Source organism: Suillus plorans (assembly GCF_016647745.1).
Source record: "Suillus plorans strain S12 chromosome Unknown HD556scaffold_9, whole genome shotgun sequence".
Lineage (NCBI taxonomy): Eukaryota > Fungi > Basidiomycota > Agaricomycetes > Boletales > Suillaceae > Suillus > Suillus plorans.
The window spans coordinates 660,332-677,360 of NW_024537393.1; the positions used below are offsets into that span (position 1 = coordinate 660,332).

Sequence of the window (17,029 nt, forward strand, 5' to 3'; positions counted from 1 at the left end):
ATTCGTCAGAATTCTCCGATATCATATATGATTAAGAGCTATCAACAAAATTTGGGCACAAGATTCTTTGGGGATAGGACGTTTTTTGTCCAAGTCTGGAGCCTCAGGCCTCGAGCTCAAGACCTCGTTGACATGATTCGCTGGAGTGACAATTCTATACGCTGGAATGGGATCTAAGGGAGAGGGCATTTCCCCAAGAAATAGAGCCCATCGGAGTCATACCCACTGCCCAGTAGGCTCCAGCTTTCGAAACTGCGCCAGGTCCCTCAACGTGTTGTCTCTACATTGCCCGGTCACCCTGGAGATTCCGACTCGAATCACTTCCTTGCTTTTCAGAATAGGATCGCATATAATGACCAACGTCGGGCCCACTCAGACTTCACTGCCAATGCACTTACACTCAACGTATGAGCCGTTGGACGCCGACATTGAGAGTACTCTGCCTGTGCAAACGCCCTGGGTGAGAATCGAATCTCGTGAGCGACCTCTGGAAACAATACTTCGCCACCTCATCCCTATTCCTGCATGTCAGTCATGAGATACAACAATAAAATTGAATGTAGGTCTAAACAGTCCGCCAATCGACCATCTCGCTCATATTAGTGAATTCACAGACGAAGTTCTCATTCTAGTTACACGATCCAGCCTGGAATAAGTTCTCCGAGGGAGTGTCTTGTTCTTGCATACTCGTCTCAAGCCGAACTTTAGGCTCGTGTGCAACGCTCTGTTCTCTCGGCTGGAAAGCTTACCCGGAAGGCGCTCTATACTTTTATAACGCCGAGCAGGTGGGCACATTCTCATGTTGATGAACATTGCATTTGAAATCTTGCAGATAATCTTCATGAACCCTAATTTGTCAAAGAGCCTCTCATTCTTGAAGTGAAGGAAGTTATCGTGCATGCGATGTTGATGCTGAATTTGTTTGAAACAGTACTGATCAATAATACGATTGCTCTTAGCCCGATTCATGCTCACGATTTGCAGGTCTTTCATGTATTTGCTCAACTTCTGTGGGTAAGTCAGAGCTCGTTTGGATGTTGACCAAACTATCTACCTCAGAGGCCGGTGCCTGATATCCATCCTCCTTGCCATAGGTCTCCCCTTTTTTTCGGTGCACCATACATCCACGCCCAAGGCTTGAATGACATATGCGTGGACCAGCCCGTAAATCACACCTTATGGAAGCAGTTCATTTACAAACTCAACTCGGAATGGGAGGCCTTCACCCTATACGTACGTTACCTCTTTTATCTACCACATGTTTGATGATTCCATGATTCTGTTGCAGTCCACAGTGATCTTAAATGTCATTATCGCCTTCCTCGATGACCCTAACGTCAATACTGTCGTCCGAATATCCAGCTATCTACCCACTATCAACATTGTCAGTGCGATCATTCTAGGCTTGCTTCTCATGTGTCATAATCGCACGCATAAACAAGAGTCTGCAGAGGATGCCGTAAGCTAACACATGTTGGTTGGAGCATCGATCTGGTTTAGGTTGTTTCTAATCTTTATGACCTGAACACATTCCTCCTGAGGGTGTACGTCTACTCAACCTAAAATTACTTGCTCACCTATCTAATGTCGTCCCTGTACCAGCATCATCTTCCCTGTTCTTGGTTTGCCTTCCTGGTATTCCAATACTCGGATTGTTTAACGCGTGTCATGGTCGGCTGTGCAGTTGGCATGGTAACGTGATGTGGACGGTGTGGGACACACGCATCATCTGGAGGCTGTATCCGATCAGACAAAGAGGAACTTCCAGTATTGGGCGATGCACAACCGCCTCTTTGGCTAAATTCTGCGCCACCTTCTTTGGAAGAAAGTGCATTGATGCCAACTGGACAATGATTCTGAAGCGGCAGGTACAGACTCGGATTAACTGAATCACCCTGGAAATTGGAATACAGAATGTTTGGGCCTCTATTCTCGTTACATCGCAGTTTCCCAACAACCAGTCCTCAATACTCAATCTTCTCTCAGAAATTGTTGATGTGTATACGTCCTGGAATCTTATAAAGTCCTAGGTGTACTCATCTATTATACGGCTTCACGGTCTGGCTGTCAATCCTTCGTACCATAAAATCCGACAGAAAATCATCGACCTCATAGACGACCATAGGCATCAAGTGATGGCCTGCCAAAGGTAGGCTGGCAGGGCAGTAACGATCAGTGATTCAATTCAATCAAATTCCAACACCATCACTCACCGTTGGTGCAGGTTTATTTTGAAGGATTGCCTCAATCTTGTCTAGGATCTCAGGCGTTAGCTTGGGAATAACGTCCAGTGCCTTCAAGTTATCGACCACCTGCTCAGGCTTGGAGGCGCCGAGGATGACGGTGCTCGTGTTAGGATTCTTTGCAATCCAGGCCAACGCCAAGTGTGTGACGCTACATCCTAACTCTGTCTCAGCGAGCTTGGAGAGCGCTTGGACTTTGCTGATCTTGGAGAGACCCTCCTCCTCGTTGAGGCTCTTCATAGTGTCCTTGAAGAAATCGGAGTGGGCAGCGAACCGCGAATCTGCCGGGATACCATTGTTGTACTGGAGATCGCGAATCATCAGCGGTCTGATCTGCAGGCTATCTTTGGAACGTCATTTACCTTCCCGGTGAGGAGGCCGCTAGCCAATGCAGACCAAACGGTGGTCCCGATGGAATATTTCTTGTAGATAGGTGCGTATTCCTTTTCGGGGCGTTCACGGTGGAACATGCTAGATACCCATCAGGAAACTGGATCGCGCGCAATATCTTTGTCGACTCACTGGTGCTGGCACTGCTCAGCAATGGGAGGGATCAGGTTAAGCTTCTCAGCGACGTCTGGACAGCTTATTAAATTTGGGACATTCAAGAAGCAGATGAAACGTACGGTGAGCCTCCTCAATGTCCCTTGCAGACCATTCTGACGTGGCCCAGTAGAATGCCTGCAAATATCTTGAGCAGGACTAAAAATACTTGAGACTTGAGACTCACCCAGCCCTTCTCAATGACATAGTTGAAAGCGCGGACAATCTCCTCCATGGGTGCTGCAAACGATGATGTCTTCAATGTCTATGGTTGTGTTCACAAATTAACACATACTTGTATAATCAGGTCTGTGTGCGAAGAGGACATCAACATAGTCAAGGCCAAGGCGGTTCAGTGACTCCTGGGTACCCTCAATAATGCTAGGCCGAGGATAAGTTCACGTGACCTGGTTCAAGTTTTATTGACACGCACTGTTTTCTGGAGAGACCAGTGTCGTTCGGACCGGTACGGGTACCAAAGAACAATTTTGTGGTGATGACCAAATCGGAGCGACGGTAGCCAAGTTCTTTGATGACGCGACCCCTATGCAGAGACCAGGTTAGACTCATCCGACGAGGATTCCTTTAGCACGCACATTTCAACTTCGGAGTGACCCTTTGCGTAGCCCTCAGCGGTGTCAAACATGTTGATACCATGCTCGAAGGCAACTTTGACGATTTCCTGATTGTGAGATCGAGTTGAGGCTCCTCATTCACTCAAGATTTAGGCTCCCTTACCTTGACAGGGTCACCAACAACGGTTCCTCCCAGCGTCAGCCCTACGACATATTCTCAGCACCATAGCAATACTGTCCTAATGAACAAGCTACTCACATCCACCAAGTGAGAATACCGGGACCCGTAGGCCGCTGGGGCCCAGACGGCGGAAGGGCATGTTCTTGGGGTCGAACTCTGTTTTGACGGACATGGTTGATACAGTGTGGTGTGCAGTAAGGTGACTATTGCATGGGACTTTACAATGGATTCAACTCGTGTTATATACGTATGTGAACATAGCACATGTCTAAGCGACACTGTCTCCGGTTCGTGTCAAAACGCAATGACACTATTGATAGGGGTGTCACTCACAGATGCGGCAATTGCATAAATGGGTACGCGTACAGTCCAAATTATTTCACATCGTTCGTTCATAGTTGCAATTGGTTCAGAATGCCAACAGACACCTGGCGCAACACCAAATAATTTGTAGTACGTCCAGCGCTGTGTGGAGAGCACATCAGCGAGTTGTTTCGGACCGTGTCGGCTCGGCCTCGTTTGTCAGCCAGCCGACATGCTCCCTGCCAGTGGGAGAGCGTCTTAGATGGGAACGTATTTGGTCCGTTATTTAAATGTCCATATGGACGCCCAAGCGCGAGCTAGAAAAAAACGGATCATTAGCTGTTCGGACTAATTTTCTCTCTCAGGACACCTCACCAGTTTCCGTTGTTTGTATGTAAATATTGTATAAATATAGAAATTCTAGATAGCACCCAAGGATTTTCCGATAAACGCCAAGGCCCAACACGCTGTACCGTAATGTAAGTACGAAGCGAAGGTTTCCGACCTGAGTATATTCCAATTGTTTGGTAGATGTGAGTTCTTACTCATGCATCATGCTTACCTTCATGTGGTATCGCAACGCGATCCAGGGCACAAGACATCTGTCCAACAACGGGGTTCCGTATTCCCCCACCTTATGGCAAGACGGACTCAAATGTTTGATCTTCACATAGGTCAATCACGGCACTTATATAGCACATCGACACTACTCAGTACTTATTGATACTGGGAATTTATTTTCTGACCACGAGGCGGATTCCGTCAATCTCTTCTCACAGACGACCGTTGGGATCCAGTGCCGGGCGACCAAATGTTGGCTACAAGCATGAAGTTTCAGTTTCATAAAGTTACTCATCAAAGGCAAGCATTTACCGGGTCAGCCGGCTGGTTCTCCAGAATGGCTTCAATCCTGTCCATTATCTCAGGGGTGAGTTTGGGAATGACGTCGAGAGCCTTCAAGTTATCAACGACTTGTTCAGGTTTCGAGGCCCCGAGGATGACAGTGCTTGTGTTCGGGTTCTTTGCGACCCACGCAAGTGCCAGATGCGTGACGCTGCAACCAAGTTCTATCAGGTGCGTGTCAGTTCGAGCAATCGTGTATGACAACAAAGGGAGGAAATACCTTGTTCTGCGAGTACGCTCAACTCGTTGACCTTGCGGATCTTCGTGAGACCCTCCTCCTTTTGCAAGCTGTCCACTGTGCCCTTGAAAAAGTTGGAGTGAGTCGAGAAACGGGTCCCATCTGGGATACCGGCGTTGTACTGCATCCAACATGAGAAAATGATTGTTGGCTTGCTGGAAGTAGCACACCTTTCCAGTAAGAAGACCGCTAGCAAGAGCGGAGAAGACGGTGGTGCCCAGCTGGTATTTCTTGTACAAAGGACTGCGGTAAATTCGTCTCAGCCACTGATCATAACGAATATGATAGTAACCCACCGGTACTCCTTCTCAGGGCGCTCGCGATGGAACATGCTGATCAAGGACTCAGAAATCTACAGTCGCAAAAATGAGGGACACCTACTTGTGTTGACATTGTTCAGCGATAGGTCCATGGAGTCCAAGCTTCGTCGCGATGTCTACAATCACTCGTCAGCAGCATTCACAACTCCCTAATACAAAAGAGCTCACGCTGCGCTTCCTCAATCTCGTATGCAGACCATTCTGACGTTGCCCAGTAGAATGCCTAGAATACCGTGAGTACTTCACTGTTATTTTCCTAGTCAGACGACATACCAAACCCTTTTCAATCACCCAGTTGAATGCGCGTACCACCTCTTCCATGGGGACTAAACAGTTGAGTTGAGCTAATTTGGTTCCTTCGGGCATACATGAATAACCATACCTGAGACATCTGGGCGGTGCGCAAAGATAACATCGACATAGTCAAGACCAAGACGCTCGAGACACTCCTTGGTTCCTTCAATGATACTGCAACTAGGTCAGCACTCTCTAAAGTGCAATTGTTAACAACTCACTGTTTCCTCGAGAGACCACCATCATTGGGACCAGTGCGCAGACCCCAGAACAATTTGGTAGTGATGACAAGATCTGTCCGGCGGAGGCCGAGCTCCTTGATGACACGGCCCCTTCCCATACAGTCAGCTTCGGCGCTCGCTGAAGTGTCCAAGAACCTCACATTTCCACCTCGGACTTGCCTTTTGCATAAGCCTCCGCGGTATCGAACATGTTGATACCATTGTCGAATGCGACTTTAATTATATCCTTTTGGTGGGGGTTAGATCCTCTGATATTATGAAGATTGAGGAGTTTAATTAATGCTTACCTTCACTGGGTCACCGATCACAGTTCCACCAAGAGTAAGCCCTAGGTGAATTCCCATTTAGAGCCGTCAAACACGAAATAGTACACAAAACACACATCCACCAAGCGAGAAGACAGGGACTCGGAGACCACTAGGGCCGAGCCTGCGGAAAGGCATGTTCTTAGGGTCGAATTCGACCTTGACATCAGATCCAGAAGCCATTGTTTGCGCGAAAGACGTCGAGAATGAAAGGAGTCGAGCAAGGGGAATAAACCTTGAGTGCGTGATGGTATTTAAAGAATTCAGACATTGCTGTTACGGGCCGCCGTCATCACCAACTTGACGTCCGGCCAATCATATCAACCATCTATATCATTTAAAGTCCACCATGTTGTCGTCGAGACATGCCAAAGTCAAGTGTCAGATGACCTCCAAGCATTTGAGCGTGGCATCAATCTCAAGCCCGGGAGAGTGAATGGCAATTGGTGAGCACATGCACTTAGGCCGCCTCTAGGTGGGTATAGTTAGATGACATGCGGTATTCGTAAGAATATCGGAGAAATGCAAGGTTTCTTGATGTGCGACTGACAAGACTCGGAGCGGCCTGTCAACATCATGCTCTAGCCTCCCTTCCTTTGCTTTTTTAGGCATGTGGATGCATGTACTTAGTAGCGCACGACAAGGCCTGCAGTGCAAGTGGTTACGGGTGGTGTGGTTTACTTTCATGATTCGGGCTACTTACTACAATGTAGCAAGCCTGTATAGTAGGCTTGTATTACCAGGGACAAGTCGAGTGGCGAAGCCAGGCTGGTCGAAATTTGGCAGGCGAAGCACGGAGCTTTAATTTTAGCAGGTGCCGGTGGTGCCGCTTTAGGTAACGATTCAAATTTTTGTGCAGCGTCGACAACACAAGTCCTTCATTCCCATCGTACTACAAAGTACTTACTGTATGCCTCTCCAACTACATGATGAGTATCACCGGCACCTGCTGAAATTAAAACTCCGTGCTTTGCCTTCTCCGAGGTCAAACACTTAACATCTCAGACGTAGTAAAGACTGGTTACGAGTATCGACAGTTGTATACTGATAGTGAACTGAGTGAATGTAGAACATCGCTAAGCGTGCGATCGATAATAAGAGAAACTATGTAGGATGTCGACGGAACATGTGGTACAATAATTTTGAACAAACTGCTCACCATCCGTAGTCCAATGTCAAGTTTCCGTTTAAACAACATTAACGTATCCGATTATAGTTGAGGGGAAATACAATCTACAGTTGAAAGACGCTCCCCGATACCGGTTGGCTATTCTTCCCGCTCATATTATCAGACTGAACGATCTCCTCCTCAGTGATGTGCACAGCCACCCGTTGCATGCTGAAGTGATGGTCCCGCGTACTTCGCCCTCGAAAAAGGTTGGTGAGGATTCCACCTACATCAGAGGACTGTTCAGTCGAGGAGCTGCCACCGATGTGGAAGTGTACTTGGAGAATGATGAGGCAGAATGTAATTCCCTGGAAATTTTCATGAACAACTCGAACACGTGTACAAACCGATTCATTGCACTTACTACAATTGGAGGGATGACGCCCAGCATGATGTATTCGCCATTGGATCCGACCAAGAATGATATTAGGAGTGCAAGCACACTCGTGGCATATAAAGCGCCGCTCTCAATGACGACGATGAAAACGGGTAAAAGATTGGCAAGGCCTCCTGGCATAGAACGGCGAGTGTGATAAATTCGCCATGCAATTGAAACTGTATTATTTTGGTCATCAGTAGCCAGCAGAGCATGTGCAATAGACGTACTGGTACAGACAACGCTGACAAACATGGTCAATGTATAGAATGTAGTGATACACCCTGAAGTAGCGGTGGAAACTGTGGACAGCGCATATGCCCGAGAGAGGGACCAGACGACATAGTACCCGGTAGCTGCAAAACGACAAGATAAGACGTTGATTGAATGATACCCTTCGAAACCCTTACCCGCATTGACTATTAGCACGATACAACCAGGAATAGCAACAAAGCGGCTTTTATGGTTAAGCACATGACATCGCCAAACCTGCTCTACTCAAAGGGAGATCAAACATTCAAGTGGAGAAACTTACAACTACACCATCAGCAAGAGTGGTTTGCGTAATGTAAAGTGCCTTTGATGCGAGATCCAATGGCGAAGCAAGATTTGAATAGTAGGCATTTGCACCAATCGTATCCACCTTGAATACGAAGGCTTCTAGTGCTCGAACAAAATCGATTATGAGATGCTGAAGGCGACTGTGTTGAGCAATTCTCCTAAGAGGTTTTATTAATACACTCACAGCTGTTGCAATACAGAGCAGCAAGGTTGCCACAGGGACAAGAAGTTGTTGTTGAATGCCAGTTTTCTTGAACAAGACGAATAGCGTCAACCAGTATAAAGTAAAGAACACGCCTGTTAAATTTTTGAGATGATATCATGACATCGAGTTCAACTATTCCGATGGTCAGTAACGCACCGTAAAACAAAGTCTCGAGGAACAAAGCTAAAAATGAAGCTTTGTCCAGAGGTATGCCCATTATGAATGAAGTAATGTGACTGGAGTCACTGGACCAATCGTGTCAGATTTAGACAGGAGATACGACCAAGGCAAGTTTTTTCGAGCACGAATAAACGCAGGTAGTCGCCTTCTAGATAAATCGCAGTGCGGAGTTGTGCTGCAAAAAAGACTCATAATAGGTGTCTGGGCTGCAAAGCCTAAGTATTCGAAGAATTCTATTTAGCATATACCGTAAGACCGAGCATCGAAATTACTCACTGCTGTAACTGTCTAACCATTCTCAGCGTGGTCTAGTTCAGCCCTTTTTGATACCCGATAACATGACGCCACGGACTCTGAGGAGTATTATTGCCACAGTTGACAACCAGCTGATCATGATGATTGATGATCTGCAGCATCATTATGGGGCGTAAGAGGTTGACAGCTAGGAGCCGTTACATGTCCTAAACCTCAGGATTCATGTTCCTAACCTTAGAGCCCAGCTAGCCTTGAGCTAGCCGTTATCTAAACCACCTTGTAGCAATGCTAGCAATGACTAATTCGTTCCATTTTTGAGCGGTGCAGCGATGCTCGGATCCCAAACGAGTCGGACAACGACTCATCTATCTCTGTCCGAATCTGTGCATGATGCCGTGAAGGCTAAAGTACGTCCTCGTACAATATTTGAGTAGGCCTCGAATGTACAGAGACTGGTACTCTCAATTGTTAGACATATCAGACATATGTTATGTAGGATGCACACCTATGTATCACAGGCGCATCATAAATATTCTGTCGCTATAGCGGACGTACCTTGAGAGACTATAATAAAGTAGTAAACCCATTCAGAGACGCAATTCTTAACTTCCTTTGGGAAGATTGATCGAGTCCGCGGTCTTGCATGACGAATTCGCAGTGCAATTGGTGGGTTTAGTTAGAGAATGACGTGTGTTTGAGGGGTAATCAGACTAGTGCCAGAGGAAGCACGGACTTTGAAGAAAGCCGCCCGGCTGTCATCATAGGGTCGGAGTGGCGTGGCAGGCGAAACACTCACTGTGCATGTTCATATCGGTCCCACCAAGTGTTCAAAGCTTGATCTTGTCTCGAAAGGAACAAAGCATCCGAAGTTAAGGCTCACATATCATTGCTTACAGGAAGACATCCTTCGAGCTGCAATAGACACCGGAAAGATACGCTGCATTTGTTTATCTCCCCTGACAAGATTGATATCAACAGTTATCATACCTCTAAAATTGCTTCAGAATGATAACGTACGCTGAATATCACTCTCATTGCGTGAAATCTGGACTTCTGGATTACACGTCAAAGAATTCGAGGAATATGGATGGGTTCCATTCGATCACAACCCTCGCGGGCCCCACGTCAAGCACTCTCAGGCTGAAGTGTACATGAGAGTGTTGCCTGTTAAGCGGCATTTTCCTGATCATCGATCATCCTGAGGACACAGGAGGTTTTCGTAACCTGCTTGTTACACCAGAGTAAGAAAAAATCCATCACTCAAAGTGGCTATGCAAAGCTTTTCTGAGATAGTATGCAGTATGACCATCATTTGCATACCGCGACCGCGGATATTTCCAGCAAGGAGATAAACTTTCCTTTTCGCTTACTCGACGCTGAGCTTGCGAAAGTCCATGCTAAACATTCAAGCGGAGCGTACTGCAATGGTGAAGGATGATATGGAACAAATGGTATCTGCGTGGGAACAAAAGTTGACTACTTCAAGTTAGTCTTCGACCGGCACGACCGGCACCTTAAACTCCGTTCTTCGCCCCGACGGCGGCTTGGCCGATATAACTTAGCTCCTGATCAGCATATCAAAACAGTTCGTGCACATGTTCAAGGTATAATTTAGTCCTTGAATTGTTTGTTCGGTTATCTACGGCGCGCCTGGAGGTTACAATCAAATGCAGTACTTGAGCTCATATGAGGTTAGATGGCCAAATATATAAAATTCATTCATTCAATGGATCCGTTGGCAACATCGATGCGTGTATCTTTTTAATCGCAATATTCTTGTGACTCCTGCTTAGCCTTACATAGTATTCTCTACTTCCACAATAACGGTATCTTCTACAATGTTCTATGATCTTCGTCTGCGTCACATTGACATCCGCCATCTACCCTATCTATTTCTTCAGTAACGAGCGCCCAGTCATTTCTAATGGAATTGATTCATCAATAAGGCATCAATCCCAACTGCATACAAGTCTTACCTTCTGGCTGAGTCAAGCCCATAATTGCCAAAATAGTGGGTGCAACATCAGCAAGTGCACCCCCCTCTCCTTCGCCGTCTTCCTCGTCGCTCGCAAACTCAAGACCCTGGGCTGTCATGATGAAAGGCACCTGGTTGGTAGTGTGTGCAGTATGAGGGGCACCAGTCTCCAAGTTGATCATTTGCTCCGCATTTCCGTGGTCTGCAGTAATGAGCAAAACGTATCCAGCCTCAACGCATGCATCGTAGACCGTTCCGACCGCCTTGTCAGTAGCAGTGATAGCCTCTATCGCAGCCTCATATACACCCGTGTGGCCGACCATGTCGGGCGGGGCAAAATTGCACATGACGAACTCGTGCTTCTTGCTCTTCACCACCTCAGCGACCTTGTCTGCGACACCTTGGGCGCTCATCTCTGGCTGCTTGTCGTATGTAGCGACCTTGGGAGATGCGATCATATAGCGTTCCTCTGCAGGGAATTGCTTCTCGAGCCCGCCGTTGAAGAAGAATGTAACATGAGCATATTTCTCTGTTTCTGCGATATGCGCTTGGGAGACGCCTTGTTTAGAAAGCCACTCAGCCAAAACGTTGGTCATGGCTTGGGGAGGGAAGGCTACCGGGAATGGGAACTCAGCGTTGTAACGGGACATGGTGGTGATATGCTACACTATGCAATTAGTTTGAAATAAAATGTTCGGCAGATATACGGACTTACCAGGTCTTTAGGGATATCTATTTCGATGGGCTTGTCCGGAAGTCCGATGACGGACGCGATCTCTCGCATACGATCTGAGCGATAGTTGAAGAAAAAGAGGGTATCTCCCTCTTTAATGCGTCCCTCGTCTCCATTTACGATGATGGGCTTCAGGAACTCATCGGTCTCATCTTTGTTGTACTTTTCCTCTATTTTTTCGAGAATATTTTCACCTTCTTCGCCCTCGCCGCGAACGAGGCCATCAACAGCGATCTTGATGCGCTCCCAACGCTTGTCACGGTCCATCGCGTAGTATCTGCCAACAACCGTGGCAAGCGTACCATACTCAATCTCTTTCATAAAGTCCACCAGTTCTTGTGCGTAACCCTTAGCCGAACGAGGTGCAGTGTCACGGCCATCGCCGAAAAAGTGAACGTAAGTGTGAGGAACGCCAGATTCCTTCGCAGTCTCCAAAAGTGCCTTGAGATGTCTAATGTGGGAATGCACACCACCATCTGAAACCTATGGAGCGAATTTAGCGTGATGCAATGCAGGGCCGTCATCGTAACATACTGACCAGACCAAGGAGGTGAAGACGGCCATTTCCGTCCTTCGCACGCTTCATGCTTGCCAGGATCGTCTCATTTTTGTGAAATTGCCGTTTGGCAATGGACACATCGATCTTGACGATATCTTGCCACACGATGCGGCCTGCCCCGATGTTGAGGTGGCTGAGATATGGATATAGATCAATCTTGGTTAGATGGGATACATCGGAAACGCATATTGTACACACCCAACTTCAGAGTTTCCCATGAGCCCATCGTTCAAACCGACCGCATTTCCGTGCGCAAAAAGGGTGCGATAGGAATGTTTTTGGGCAATGGTATCCATGTTAGTGGTGTCTGCTGCATCGATAGCATCACCTTTCATGCCTTTCTCTGGAGCGATTCCCCACCCATCGTGAACGCTGTAGTGATGATCGTCAATGAAGCAATGCCTTTACATTCAGGTGCTGGCACTGCGCTACTCACATCAGACAGACCTTGTTCTTAACCTCGGGCATGGTGATCACAGTATAAAGTTAGGATGATGGGAAGTCTAGTTGCTTGCGATGCCTCAAGTGGTGCACGCAGTGCTGTGTTTGCAGGGCACAGAACAGGGACTACTGACAAAGCAGTACTGGTGCCTTGGCGATAAAGCGATCTTTGCGCTCAGCGTCCGAAACGATAATCTTTCGGGTTATCGCCAGGTCATATTTCAAACTCAGCGGCTCAAGCCCAAGTGGTCTCATTTCACAACTTCTCTCCTTCATGAACAAAACAACCTGGTTCAGTAACTATCTGTTACGGAACCCTACTACTACCACTACTACTTCATATTATTGCGCGACGTTTACAATGATAAAAGTACATATTTATTGAAGATCCAATGTGGACCGCCGGACTAGTAGTATATGGAGGACCCGCCCCTCGATGCGTAGTATGACCCCTAGTACTTGGATTGACCCCTACTAGTATAGTACAGTTATTCTCCATGCTGACAGTTGACACACCTCGCATAATAATCGCTTCCACTATGCGGCCGTCTGGCGAAATCTCTGCTCTGTGATGCCCATGGATAGTTTGACTGACTACTGTCTTGTGCCATATTTGCATCGTACAGCTGGGTGAACCATTCATAGTCTTGTGCTGTAAGCGTATGGGTCGCGTTTGATGACATTGCAGTGTCTAGTGCACGTGCCCTGTCAGTCCGTTGACACGTGACTTCTGCCATATTATGTGACCACTCCGCAGGATCCTCGTAAATCACACTGTCACCTACACAAAGTCGCCAATTTAGTTCGTCTCTATGATATTGCCAAGTTTTGCCTTACATGATGGTGATCGAGAATGTTCATATTTGTGATTTCCTCTGTGAGACTCAATCACTGCCTTCTGTTGCAATAACAGATGGTTTTCATCCGCCAGGCGTCTAAGCTCACAGGAAGCTTCAATGTGCCGTCAGATTAAGAAAGACTACATAAAGAGGTGAACAGACCTCTCCTCAAGATTTCCTGTCTGGTTCGTGGATCATCCTTGGCCACCTCCCTCAGGGCCTCTCGGAGCTGCAAAAACCCATCCTCTTCCTTCTTCCTGTATCGTCGTTGAGCAGCAGATCTGTTGTCCCTCGCAGGTTGCGGACTCTGCGGGCTTTGTGGTATAGGAGAGTTGAAGCTGCTCATGTCGAAGAAAAGGTTCACCTGGCGTGGAAGGCGAAGGCTTCAAGTTGATGTGGTGATCGACTGGGGTTAGCGTTTGAGAAGTGCGCATCTTATAGGCACTTCCGTACCACGTTGACCGATTGAACACCCAGTCATTCAGGGTAAGTAGTACAACAAGAACAACAGTATTTGTGGTAAGTTCATTATTACAACGATAGTTTCGGGCCGAAATGAAGTTTTCTTGAAGGTGATGTTCATCCCCAGCAACTTGGCGATAGAGATCACCAAGAAGATCGGAAGGATTACAGCGAACCTCATGAGACCCCGATTTGTTCTCATACGGCTAGTTTCGACTTTTTCCCGTCATGAACGGAACAGTTCACTTGGGACGCCGTGTTCGGCGCATGCGATAATTCCCTACGTACAGTAGAGGCGGCTCAACGAAATACTCTTCCCATACGTTGCCGGAGTTCTGCGGCGTGGTAGGCAGACAGCTTGTTACATGTTGGTTTGCGTTCCCAATTTGCGAACTTGGTCCAATGATGTCGCGCGCAATGTTGCTTATCAGATTGTGCACAGCATTTGGTCTCTCCATCAGCCCGGACACATGTGTACCCCACGTTTTCGGCAATTGACTGCTGAAATGAATGTAACCTGCGGGAAATCCGGGATATGAAAACTTCGACTTCTTCTAGTAGGCCCGAGAGCCGATCGTTGTACGAGACGATGTCCTCATCTCTAAAAACAACTGGCTCAATTCCAGTTATAGGATTACGCCCAGGTCTGCAGATCTGGTCTCGGAGACCTTCTGGCGCTGCATCAAATCTCATGCTGCACTTGGCTTTTTGGTTTATCATTCAAGCGCTAATATATTTAGGGGGCTCGGCTTTGACAGAACCCACTGAACGGCTTTTTCTATTATTGTACATCTATAGTGCATGTGACTTTGACATGGGGTACAGTACTTTCACCTCATGACATGACTGGCGCTATGCGCCTAATAATCGGGGACACCGCCAATTATGTCCCCAGCCATGCTGCCCCGCAGCTAGTTCGTTGGCTACTAAGAGGACAGACATTTTTTGTTTAGGATGAGAGGAGTGCCGATAGCATACGGGTCTCCTTCTCGCCCTTTTCGCTGACCCACTCGCAGGCCTCGTGATTTTAAACTTTTTGAATACAGCTATAACTATATCCGCGGAACGCCATGGACACGTAGCAAAACAAAGGCTTTTCCGTCAATAATGCCTGGCCGATCCAATAGGTCCAAAATCCGATGGAGGAGGTATCAGAAATGCTCAAGATAACGAGTCAATGGAGGCCGCGTCGCTGGGGGCTGACTTGGTCATTTGCCCTTCGTTGATACCCTTCCACCAAAAAAATGACTCGATGGAGGAGGCACCAGAACCACTCAAGACAGTGAATCATTCAGGGCTCGCTGATCTGGTGCCCGATGTTAAGGCTACATACAGCTTATTTTACGTTGACCTAGCCCACCTCGTTCTTCTGTAACACGAGATGGATTTACCCGTACGTCGTACGTGTTTCCTGTCCATATTGATTGGCTACAGTGTATCCGGAACTACGCTTATGAAGCACGGGTGTCACAACTCTAATCATGTCCGACGTACGCAAGACAGAGAAGCGCATTGAGAGCGGAACTCGGTTCCAAAGCACATCAACTGAAACACCTGCTAAACGACGCCAAATGTACAAAGCCCCTCTTCAAATTCATTGCTAGCACTCGCCGTTTCGCCAGCACATTCGGGGACGTCTCCCTCCCGAAATAAGTCCATTCGTAACAGCCGCACACACCCTCTCCACGCCTGACCAGGCGCCTATCGTCCTCGCGCATGCCTGGACCAGTATTTTAGTAACATATAGAAACCCCGCACATACAATACATTAGACAAAAGTACATACTCTGTAGGTATTGTCCAGCATAGGGCCCAGCCCCACCGGACAATAAACAAGGATACAAAAAAAAAAAAAACAACTCTAATCATCGGTATCCACTTTTCTTCCGATGTTGCTACGCGAGCATTGGCTCCAATTCATCTTTCAAGGGTGACTGTATACACTTCCACTTAGGCTCCCCACTGCATACGTGAATACGCCGGCCTAGCTCTCCGAAGGGGAGGGAATGTGCTAGTGTGCGTTGGTGTTGCCTATCTATTACAACATTGCGTATACTCCAGGACCCCGAACACCAAGATGTCAACTTCTGCGCGTACTCCTGATATCTATGCCTGCATCGTTCTGACCCCTGAGCTAATCTTCACGCTAACCCATGCTGTACTCCCCACTATGGCAGCCCTCCCGTTCCCCCCTGCTGTTCCAACTGAGCCAAATAATCTTGTAACAACAACTCGAAATCTTCATCTGGTAGTTGCATGCGCCTACTCAGTCCGGAGTACATGCGACCGCAAATAACCTTACCTTCTGGCTGACTCGCAGTACCCACAACATTGTTTGGGAACACGAGCTGTCGTTGCAGGTCAATTTGTTCTTGTCCCAAACGTCGGAGACACTCGGCCGCTTTTGTCTCGTCAGCGTTGCAAAATGTAGACTTCGAGATACTCACCTTGTCTCAAAATCTCGCGTCGGGAACGAGGATTAGTGCGGTCGACTTCATTCAGGGCCCCCAACAGCCTGCGAAAGGCGAGCCGCTCCCTCTCGCGATAGTCCCGTTGCAAGTCGGACCTGTTTTGCGACCCTTGTGATGGTCTCTGGTTGTCCATAGCTTATCGAGTTCCGGGTATTGAAGATGCTAGTTCTGAGGACGGAAGGTTCCCATTCCATGGCTTTATATCTTCACCCCAGTACCGGCAGCGGCGAAGGTACAGAATGGAACCTCGATACTGGCCACTTCATGTGAACCGTTTTGTGACAACTTTGATGTAAAACACAGGAAGTAGCAATTATTACATGGTTAATATCTTCTCATACATGCTCCACTCAAGCGCCCTGTGGGCATCCCGCAGTTGACGCGTCTAGCCCCTACCGGAGTGGCCTTTCATCCGATTCCGTTCGACCTTACTGACTGTCAATACTCCTTACACCGTCTCACAACAATACCATGGTAGCACCGCGGCCGTCGGAATTAGGCCTACGGCACTCAGTCCTCAGCGCTTGTCAGCGCTTGTTAGCGCCTGTCAAAGTTCATCTCGCCAAGTGGTTGACATCGTCCTCGTGGCTGCTCCAACTGCACTGCATCGGGACTTCATGAGATTAAGCAAAGAAAACGTGGTGATAAAAGGTGGCT

General features: G+C 47.6%; 8 protein-coding genes across 8 annotated transcripts; 2 read left to right on the forward strand and 6 right to left on the reverse strand.

The window, feature by feature from the left end:
* Positions 1-757: 757 nt before the first annotated feature.
* HD556DRAFT_1032154 (uncharacterized protein) lies at positions 758-1,613 on the forward strand. Its single transcript, XM_041295941.1, has 5 exons — positions 758-785; positions 833-1,014; positions 1,095-1,233; positions 1,289-1,544; positions 1,603-1,613. Exons 2-4 carry the CDS (start codon positions 968-970, stop codon positions 1,466-1,468), a joined length of 366 nt encoding a protein of 121 aa, XP_041164373.1. The 5' UTR covers positions 758-785; positions 833-967; the 3' UTR covers positions 1,469-1,544; positions 1,603-1,613.
* A 386-nt stretch (positions 1,614-1,999) lies between these two features.
* Positions 2,000-4,138, reverse strand: HD556DRAFT_1031898 (NADP-dependent oxidoreductase domain-containing protein). Its single transcript, XM_041295940.1, has 12 exons — positions 3,909-4,138; positions 3,621-3,852; positions 3,525-3,565; positions 3,383-3,468; positions 3,220-3,330; positions 3,082-3,167; positions 2,974-3,026; positions 2,870-2,924; positions 2,766-2,820; positions 2,606-2,714; positions 2,214-2,546; positions 2,000-2,154 (listed from the first exon to the last, which is right to left on the reverse strand). Exons 2-12 carry the CDS (start codon positions 3,712-3,714, stop codon positions 2,110-2,112), a joined length of 1,068 nt encoding a protein of 355 aa, XP_041164374.1. The 5' UTR covers positions 3,715-3,852; positions 3,909-4,138; the 3' UTR covers positions 2,000-2,109.
* Positions 4,139-4,492: 354 nt separating this feature from the next.
* HD556DRAFT_1032347 (NADP-dependent oxidoreductase domain-containing protein) lies at positions 4,493-6,456 on the reverse strand. Its single transcript, XM_041295942.1, has 13 exons — positions 6,225-6,456; positions 6,130-6,170; positions 5,983-6,068; positions 5,822-5,932; positions 5,689-5,774; positions 5,580-5,632; positions 5,475-5,529; positions 5,368-5,422; positions 5,283-5,318; positions 5,157-5,229; positions 4,969-5,107; positions 4,719-4,912; positions 4,493-4,663 (listed from the first exon to the last, which is right to left on the reverse strand). Exons 1-13 carry the CDS (start codon positions 6,328-6,330, stop codon positions 4,619-4,621), a joined length of 1,080 nt encoding a protein of 359 aa, XP_041164375.1. The 5' UTR covers positions 6,331-6,456; the 3' UTR covers positions 4,493-4,618.
* Positions 6,457-7,380: 924 nt separating this feature from the next.
* On the reverse strand, positions 7,381-8,674 carry HD556DRAFT_1305157 (uncharacterized protein; the record flags this gene model as incomplete). Its single annotated transcript, XM_041299749.1, has 7 exons — positions 7,381-7,623; positions 7,680-7,870; positions 7,922-8,047; positions 8,102-8,180; positions 8,227-8,382; positions 8,437-8,549; positions 8,614-8,674. 7 exons carry the CDS (start codon positions 8,672-8,674, stop codon positions 7,381-7,383), a joined length of 969 nt encoding a protein of 322 aa, XP_041164376.1.
* A 1,910-nt stretch (positions 8,675-10,584) lies between these two features.
* On the reverse strand, positions 10,585-12,814 carry HD556DRAFT_1343175 (cofactor-independent phosphoglycerate mutase). The gene is made up of 6 exons (XM_041302166.1): positions 12,596-12,814; positions 12,358-12,531; positions 12,139-12,292; positions 11,583-12,083; positions 10,869-11,529; positions 10,585-10,813 (listed from the first exon to the last, which is right to left on the reverse strand). The coding sequence occupies exons 1-6, from the start codon at positions 12,625-12,627 to the stop codon at positions 10,782-10,784; spliced, it is 1,554 nt and encodes a 517-aa protein (XP_041164377.1). The 5' UTR covers positions 12,628-12,814; the 3' UTR covers positions 10,585-10,781.
* Positions 12,815-13,088: 274 nt separating this feature from the next.
* HD556DRAFT_1439244 (uncharacterized protein) lies at positions 13,089-13,785 on the reverse strand (the record flags this gene model as incomplete). The annotated part of the gene is made up of 3 exons (XM_041305945.1): positions 13,089-13,381; positions 13,438-13,551; positions 13,602-13,785. The coding sequence occupies 3 exons, from the start codon at positions 13,783-13,785 to the stop codon at positions 13,089-13,091; spliced, it is 591 nt and encodes a 196-aa protein (XP_041164378.1).
* Positions 13,786-15,383: 1,598 nt separating this feature from the next.
* Positions 15,384-15,539, forward strand: HD556DRAFT_1192034 (uncharacterized protein; the record flags this gene model as incomplete). The annotated part of the gene is made up of 1 exon (XM_041296193.1): positions 15,384-15,539. A coding segment is annotated over one exon (156 nt), but the record flags the coding sequence as incomplete, so codon positions are not given.
* Positions 15,540-16,007: 468 nt separating this feature from the next.
* HD556DRAFT_1305160 (uncharacterized protein) lies at positions 16,008-16,505 on the reverse strand (the record flags this gene model as incomplete). Its single annotated transcript, XM_041299750.1, has 3 exons — positions 16,008-16,105; positions 16,204-16,302; positions 16,349-16,505. The coding sequence occupies 3 exons, from the start codon at positions 16,503-16,505 to the stop codon at positions 16,008-16,010; spliced, it is 354 nt and encodes a 117-aa protein (XP_041164380.1).
* Positions 16,506-17,029: the final 524 nt, after the last annotated feature.

What these genes read in the sequence shown, in the direction of transcription:
- HD556DRAFT_1343175 (XM_041302166.1), bottom strand. Translation starts at nt 12,627, where the DNA reads ATGCCCGAGGTTAAGAACAAGGTCTGTCTGAT. An exon ending in ATGGGAAACTCTGAAGTTGG is followed by an intron (nt 12,293 to 12,357) that starts GTGTGTACAATA and finishes TCCATATCTCAG; the next exon opens with CCACCTCAACATCGGGGCAG. An exon ending in GGGCTTGACTCAGCCAGAAG is followed by an intron (nt 10,814 to 10,868) that starts GTAAGACTTGTA and finishes CAATTCCATTAG; the next exon opens with AAATGACTGGGCGCTCGTTA.
- HD556DRAFT_1032154 (XM_041295941.1), top strand. Translation starts at nt 968, where the DNA reads ATGCTCACGATTTGCAGGTCTTTCATGTATTTGCTCAACTTCTGTGG. An exon ending in TATTTGCTCAACTTCTGTGG is followed by an intron (nt 1,015 to 1,094) that starts GTAAGTCAGAGC and finishes TCCTTGCCATAG; the next exon opens with GTCTCCCCTTTTTTTCGGTG. An exon ending in GGGAGGCCTTCACCCTATAC is followed by an intron (nt 1,234 to 1,288) that starts GTACGTTACCTC and finishes ATTCTGTTGCAG; the next exon opens with TCCACAGTGATCTTAAATGT.
- HD556DRAFT_1032347 (XM_041295942.1), bottom strand. Translation starts at nt 6,330, where the DNA reads ATGGCTTCTGGATCTGATGTCAAGGTCGAATTCGACCCTAAGAACATG. An exon ending in GGCAAGTCCGAGGTGGAAAT is followed by an intron (nt 5,933 to 5,982) that starts GTGAGGTTCTTG and finishes CTGTATGGGAAG; the next exon opens with GGGCCGTGTCATCAAGGAGC. An exon ending in GCTGAACAATGTCAACACAA is followed by an intron (nt 5,319 to 5,367) that starts GTAGGTGTCCCT and finishes GTCCTTGATCAG; the next exon opens with CATGTTCCATCGCGAGCGCC.
- HD556DRAFT_1031898 (XM_041295940.1), bottom strand. Translation starts at nt 3,714, where the DNA reads ATGTCCGTCAAAACAGAGTTCGACCCCAAGAACATGCCCTTCCGCCGT. An exon ending in ACTGGTCTCTCCAGAAAACA is followed by an intron (nt 3,168 to 3,219) that starts GTGCGTGTCAAT and finishes TCCTCGGCCTAG; the next exon opens with CATTATTGAGGGTACCCAGG. An exon ending in AAAATAAACCTGCACCAACG is followed by an intron (nt 2,155 to 2,213) that starts GTGAGTGATGGT and finishes CTGCCCTGCCAG; the next exon opens with CCTACCTTTGGCAGGCCATC.